This window comes from Salvia splendens, chromosome 5 (genome assembly GCF_004379255.2).
Source record: "Salvia splendens isolate huo1 chromosome 5, SspV2, whole genome shotgun sequence".
NCBI lineage: Eukaryota > Viridiplantae > Streptophyta > Magnoliopsida > Lamiales > Lamiaceae > Salvia > Salvia splendens.
The window spans coordinates 2,640,618-2,647,717 of record NC_056036.1 but is presented as its reverse complement, the minus strand read 5'-3'; the positions used below and the strand labels follow the sequence as shown (position 1 = coordinate 2,647,717).

At 35.2% G+C, this 7,100-nt stretch overlaps 1 protein-coding gene across 1 annotated transcript; it reads left to right on the top strand.

Annotated features, from left to right (window-relative positions):
• Positions 1-3,127: 3,127 nt before the first annotated feature.
• On the top strand, positions 3,128-5,522 carry LOC121805087 (laccase-14-like). Its single transcript, XM_042204864.1, has 6 exons — positions 3,128-3,286; positions 3,370-3,521; positions 3,603-3,847; positions 3,917-4,045; positions 4,134-5,060; positions 5,160-5,522. Exons 1-6 carry the CDS (start codon positions 3,200-3,202, stop codon positions 5,363-5,365), a joined length of 1,746 nt encoding a protein of 581 aa, XP_042060798.1. The 5' UTR covers positions 3,128-3,199; the 3' UTR covers positions 5,366-5,522.
• Positions 5,523-7,100: the final 1,578 nt, after the last annotated feature.

Here is a 7,100-nt window from a genome sequence, read left to right as displayed (position 1 = left end):
AGCAGAATTACACATAAAAATTTACTTGTCTAAATAGATTTACCTATATATATGATACATCTACAATTTCAGTTACTACTATCTACTGCCAATTTCCTCTATCTCCTCCCTTGTTTCACCCTTCTTCGCCTTCCCTGTCTGTATCTCCCCATTTCTCTAAAATTGTCGAAGATAAGAAAATGATTCATCATTTTCCCATTTCAAGCTTGTTTTAGGGCATTCATCGTTCAAATTTTAGCTTTTTTTAAATATTTTTTGTTTTGTTTGAAACTGAGCTTAAAATGGTGCCGATGCGATTACATATATTGTGAACGAAATAAAAATTTCTGTCATCATTAAAATCAAATACTAGGAAATTTCAGTTTTTCAACTTGATGTCCAATCATCATTAATTGGAGTAGACCGTTTCAATTATTGTTAAAATCTAATTAACGAAGTCATTAATGTAATATGATTATTTGACCATCAGCAGATGGACTTTCTTTTTTAAACCCGCCAAGGGTATCAGTTTTAAAATTGCCAAATATGGACTTTGCATACCACACATGATTTTAGGATTGAATGAATTTAACGTAACTGCTTATTTACATGATATTATCAAGACGTCAACAAAATTACATCGTATTATTTTATTAAATTAAATAATTTCATTTATTGAAATATAATTAATATTTAATTATATTAGCACCATATTCTTGAATGATTACAAAATTTGAACACATTAAAAGAGTTACTCCATATGAAAAGTTTAATTTACATGAAATACCCTATTTTTGAAATGCCACTCTTTTTTCTTTCTTTTTTTTTATTTTGGCCCTCTTATTATTTTTATATTTATATATTTTTTTGAAAGATGGTTACTTTAAATATTGAAAGGGTCAATTAATGACTCTTTTGCTTCTTTTTTATTTCGAAAACTAATTCTATGAGCTGTTTTGGTGGGTTCTCTATTATATCAATCTGCAGCCCCATATTTATTTAGTTTATAAACTGTGTTAATTTATTTGTTGTCATCCATAGCTTGTTATTACACTACAAAAAAACTTAATACTATTTTTTAAGGATACAAAAACTGAGACGTAATTACTTACGTTGGTTTTTTTTTAAATAATAATAATTTAGGACGCAAAAGAAAGCATACTTAAATTAAGGGCAAACTAACGTACTTAATTGCACTAAAATTGTCCTTAATAGTTATTTTGTTGTAGTGTAGTAAAGTCATAGAGATAGATTAAATTTTTAGAACTTAATTCAAGGTAAGAGTCTTCGTTAGTTTCAGTAGTTCAGCACTTCAGCATATTGTTGTTGCCTTTTTAGATAATGGCCTCTTAATTTTAGGAACTGTATTTGTGTTTTATTTTATTTATTTATTTTTCCCTGATCATATTGTTTTCCTTCCATTTTCTTCATGTGTATTCTTAGTTCAGTATTCTACTTCGATTGCTCCTGTTCCAGTAGAATTTTTGTTATTGATCATGTCAATGTCGTGTGTTATGTTAAAATTAGTAGTATATAAAAATTGGGATCTGCATTTTACTAACTTTTTTCATTCATTTTTCTTCACATTTCTTGAAAATTGCACCGAATCAAAGAGGGATTTTAAATCGTGGGATGGAGACAATAGTACCCCTCAGTGAAAAAATGTCTTATTTTGTCATTTTAGGATGTTCATGATTTAAAATCACATTTGCTTTAGATAAGTGGATCCACCATTCAACTATATCATTGCACTTACATTTATAAAACTAATGTATAAAGGGGAGCTCATATTTCATTAATTTATTTCCTTATTTTTCTTCACAAAATCATACTCCCCCGTCTATGAAAAGTATGAACATTTGATTAGGCACGAGGTTTAATGCATAATTGGTAAAGTAAGAGAGACCGATAGAATTTTTTTAAAGTACTGTTAGTGGTATTTAGTAAATTAAATGTAAATAATAAAATAGAAGAAGAAATAAAATAGAATAAAATAAGAGAAAAAAAATAAAAAAACAAGAATAAATTAAAAACGAGAAAAAAGAAGAATGCAATTTCTCCATTGCGAGGGTTTTAATTTAGCACATGGAAAAAGGAGAATGATAATTATGGTTTTAGAATGAGTGATCCATATTTGTCTTTGTTTGGACATATCCACACGCACAACTTTCAAGTTCAAAAATATCTAGCATAGTAACAAGTAAAAATAGTCCTAGTAAATCAACGGAGTGTAGCGTAGTAGGCAGCGAGGAGTTGTGGTGACCTTGAGGTCACGAGTTCAAACCCCACCACCCGTTGTGAGACTTTCGTCCTTAATCCGCAAGCCCGGTCTAATAGGATTAATCCGATTCCGCTTACATGTGAGACTTTCGTCCTTAATCGAATAGGATTAATCCGATTCCGCTTTCATGTGAGATTTTCGTCTTTAATCCGCAAGCCCGATCGAATAGGATTAATCCAATTCCATTCGTCCTTAATCGAATAGGATTAATCCGATTCCGCTTTCATGTGAGATTTTCGTCTTTAATCCGCAAGCCCGATCGAATAGGATTAATCCAATTCCACTGAAAGCGGATTCGGCACACTTGTGGTCAAACAAAAAAAATTGTTCCAAGTAAAGAATTTGACAACTAATACCATCCCATTGCATAATTCCAAAAGAATACAGTCAATTTCCTTTAATGCTTGTCGACACCAAAAATTACTCTGCTCTTGTCATGGTCGCACATGCAATCCACGTTATAACTTGAATAGTAACTTTGTACTAATTCTGGTTCTGCTTCAATTTAAATTTAACGTATTATCGATTTAGATTAGAGCTTAAATGGAATATTTTCTTTTTTTGGCTACATTTAACTCTCATGTCAGAACATTTAGCTTTTATTATTCATTATTTTAAAATATTGAAAATTATAAATTATTGTATATTAAAATTTAAAAGTATATTTATGCATAGAATATTTATTATTTAACGAACTTCACTAATTTTCATTAATTAACGGGTTAATTAAAAAACATTAATTAAGAAAATCATTGATTAAGGAATTGATTTTAAAAACCATTAATTAAGGAAACTTCTGCTTCCTCTCGTTTTTCTGTCTCTTTCTCAAAAAAAAAAACCAGCGAATTTTTTTTTAAAAAAAATCTCTCTCTTCTTTCCTATATAAAATGATGGATCCAATATAAACTTACTCTAAAAGCGCAAAAGAAATATTTAGATATGAAGGCTTTCATTCTGTGCTTCTTTGGTGTTGTGCTTGGATGCATAGTGCTAGTTAATGCTTCAACTCGAAGCGTAAGATTTGAAGTAAGTATATAAATATAATGGCTGTATTTTTATTTTTGTTATTACATTAGAAAAAGATTGGTTTAAATCTGAACTTGTTTTAGGTGGTAAATTCTAATCATACAAGGCTATGCACCAAAAAGCCATTGCTCACCGTGAACGGACAATTCCCGGGGCCAACCATATATGCCCGGAGGGGAGAACTTGTCACAGTCGATATTGTTAACCATTCCGATCAAAATATAACCATCCACTGGTAAATGTATCTCATAATGTTCATAAATACGGTAAAGAGCATTAGTGAAATTATATATGAATGGTAATTGATTATATGTAGGCATGGAGTTAAAATGCCGAGATATCCATGGTCGGATGGAACCGATTATGTGACCCAGTGCCCAATTCAACCAGGCAAAAACTTTACCCAACGGATGATCCTCTCTGACGAAGAAGGCACATTGTGGTGGCACGCTCATAGCGATTGGTCGAGAAATTCCGTTCATGGCGCGATTGTCATCCTACCTCCGGCGAGGGAGACCTATCCTTTCCCCAAGCCTCATGCTCATGTTCCCATCATCATTGGTATAATATATCAGTATATATATGCATACGAATTCAATCTGTGGATATATTCACGCTTATATATTGCAGGAGAGTGGTGGAATGCTAAGGTTGAAACAGTGTACAAGGAATTCTTGACCAATGGAATAGATCCCCAAGTATCCAATGCTTTCCTCATCAACGGCCAACCCGGCGACTTGTATCCATGCTCCAAACAAGGTTAAATTTATTGTCACAAGCTCAAACCAAGTTGATCTGTAATAGTAAAAATTTAAACAATTACTAATTTATTTATTTTTTGGTGCAGATACATACAAGTTGCAAGTTGAATATGGGAAAAGGTACCTAATCAGATTAATTAACGGTGTGATGGATACCCAAATGTTCTTCAAAATCGGCAACCACAACTTCACCGTCGTCGGCACTGACGGCGCCTACACGAAACCGCTACTAACAGATTACGTATCGATTTCGCCTGGCCAGACCCTCGATTTGCTTCTAGAAGCCAACCAGCCGCCGAGCCATTACTACATGGCGGCCATAGTCTTCGCTAGTAACGGGAATTTCGTGAAAATCCCCACCACTGGAATAATTGAGTATGTCGGAAACTACACTCCGCCTCCATCACCGCTGCTTCCATCCTTCCCTGACTACAACGACGTGGCTGCATCGATGGGCTTCACAGACCACCTTAAAAGCCTAGGCAACAACGTGGACGTTCCTAAGGAAGTCGACGAAACCTTCTTCTACACTCTCTCAGTGAACCGGTTTTCCTGTGACGAACCTTCTTGCTACGCACCCATGAGGCTGCTCGCGAGCGTCAACAACTTGACATTTGTGCTTCCGACAAACGTCGACATTCTCACAGCTTATTACAAACAGATAAATGGAGTTTACACTACTGATTTCCCCGACTTCCCGCCGACAGCTTTCAACTACACAGTGGACAAGCCGGAGAAGAATGAGAGAGCGTCCGCGTTCGGAACAGCCGTTCGTATGTTGGAGTATAACACGACGGTGGAAGTGATTTTCCAAGGCACCAACATCGGCGATGGCATTGAGCATCCCATGCATTTACACGGATACAGCTTCTACGTTGTCGGTTCCGGGTTAGGGAACTTCGACAAATTCCGTGATCCGCCCAACTATAATCTTGTTGATCCGCCATTGATGGAAAACATCGCTGTGGCAAGAAATGGATGGGCCGCTATAAGATTTAAGGCGAACAATCCAGGTATGCAGCAGCAGACATGGGGTTTATAGACTAAATATTTTTATTTTTTTTAATAAGTGACTGGTCTTTTGAGATGAGTTCGCGTGTAATATGTTGCAGGAGTGTGGTACATGCATTGTCATTTCGAGCGGCACTTGAGCTGGGGGATGGAAATGGTGTTCATTGTCAAGGATGGGAAACTCCCCCATGAGAAGATGCTGCCGCCGCCGCCGGATATGCCACGTTGCGGCGGAGAAGACTCATCTCCTCCTATTGTATTTGGTGATCCTCATTCCACAATGGGGAAGAGAGAAGAGGATCAATGATTCTTTATTTATGATATCTACTAGAATCTAGAATAATTGGGTTTTTTTCTTGTTTGCGGATGAGGTTCTATGGCACTCTCGATTGTGCTATAGTGATAAATTGTTACATTCATGAAAATTATTTAATCAAACTTCTAATTCATGTAGTACTCTTCAATGATTTGGGATACCTCATACCTCAAAGATTTGATATTGAAATGCGCATACTCCCTCCGTCCGCCATTAGAAGTCTCATTTATGGGCGGCACGAATTTTAAGAAATGTTAAGAAAAGTGAGTGAAAAAAAGTTAGTAGAATATAGGTCCCACTTGTATATATTAGTTTTAAATAAAATGTTAGTGTAATGAATTAGTTGAAGGTGAGACCCTATTACCATTTATGGTAAAAGTGAATCGTGACTCATATTCGCGGACGGACTAAAATGGAAAAACGAAACTCATATTCGCGGACATAGGGATAGGGAGTATTTATTAAATCCATTGATTAAGAGAGAGGTGATCAAGGCTATATTAGTAGTAGTTGATTAAATGAGATACTCCCTCCGTCCCCTAATAGGAGTCGTTGTTTGACCGGGCACGAGTTTTAAGAAATGTAGAGAAAAATTGGTTGAAAAAGTTAGTGGAATGTGAGACCCACTTTTTTATATTGGTTTTATAATAAAATGTGAGTGGAGTGAGTTAGTGTAATGTGGGGCCTACTACCATTTATAGTAAAAATGAAGAGTGACTCTTAATGGGGGACGGCCCAAAATGGAAATTAGCGACTCTTATTCGGGGACGGAGGGAGTATTTGGGAATCGGTATTTATCGAGAACCAATATGTGAGTACCACACAATTATGCAATTATTTTGCTAAGAATATGGCGAGTACATTAGCACCGAATTTAGCAGGCACCACCTTGCTCGTAGAAGATGCTGCCGAGCCATGACACAAGAGTTGGTGCGCACGGAATGTGCACGCTAACTTGTGCTCGTTGTCAAGGATGACAGATAGCGCTCTTGAACTAATGATTCAGTTGACTTTATGTGCATAAAATTTGGTGTACAAACAAGTGTTTTTTTATGTTACTCGTCCGCTAATAAGAATATCCCGGTTCACTTTTACCATAAATGATAATAGAGTCTCACATTCCACTAAGTCATTCAAATCATATTTTATTTAATCCTAATATATACAAGTGGGGACCCTATTCCACTAACTTTTTTCCAACAACTTTTCTTAACATTTTTTAAAATTCGTGCCGCCAAGAAATGAGACTCTTAGTAGCGAACGAAGAGAGTATCTTTTATCTCATCTATTGATCAATAAAACTACGTGTTAGAGATTTGTAAAAGATGTGTTTGCATTTTCAATAAAGCTATGGATTGTAAGATTAGGTCCACCTTCGTTAACCTGTTCACAAGAGAATATAATTAAGATATTTGAAGGTAATAGAATTGAGTTTGAGATTACATGTTACGAGATTATATTTAACATAATATTACTCTCTGCGTCCTCCAATAATTGTCCACTTTGATTTCGTAACAGGTTTTAAGAAATATAAAGAGAAGTGGGTTGAAAATGTGAATGAAATGAGTTTGTGAAATGTGAGACTTACTTGTCATTGATTATAAAAGTGAAAGCGAACAATTAATGAATGGGAATGAAAATGGAAAAAATGGACGGTTAAAAAGGAAAGGAGGGAGTACTATATTTCAATTTTTATCATTATATTGCGCCCATTTCATATCTATAG

Excerpts from the sequence above, each read along its gene's own strand:
- LOC121805087 (XM_042204864.1), top strand. The coding sequence starts at position 3,200 with ATGAAGGCTTTCATTCTGTGCTTCTTTGGTGTTGTGCTTGGATGCATA. Across the intron at positions 3,522-3,602 it reads CAAAATATAACCATCCACTG|GCATGGAGTTAAAATGCCGA; the intron begins GTAAATGTATCT and ends GATTATATGTAG. Across the intron at positions 3,848-3,916 it reads TCATGTTCCCATCATCATTG|GAGAGTGGTGGAATGCTAAG; the intron begins GTATAATATATC and ends TATATATTGCAG.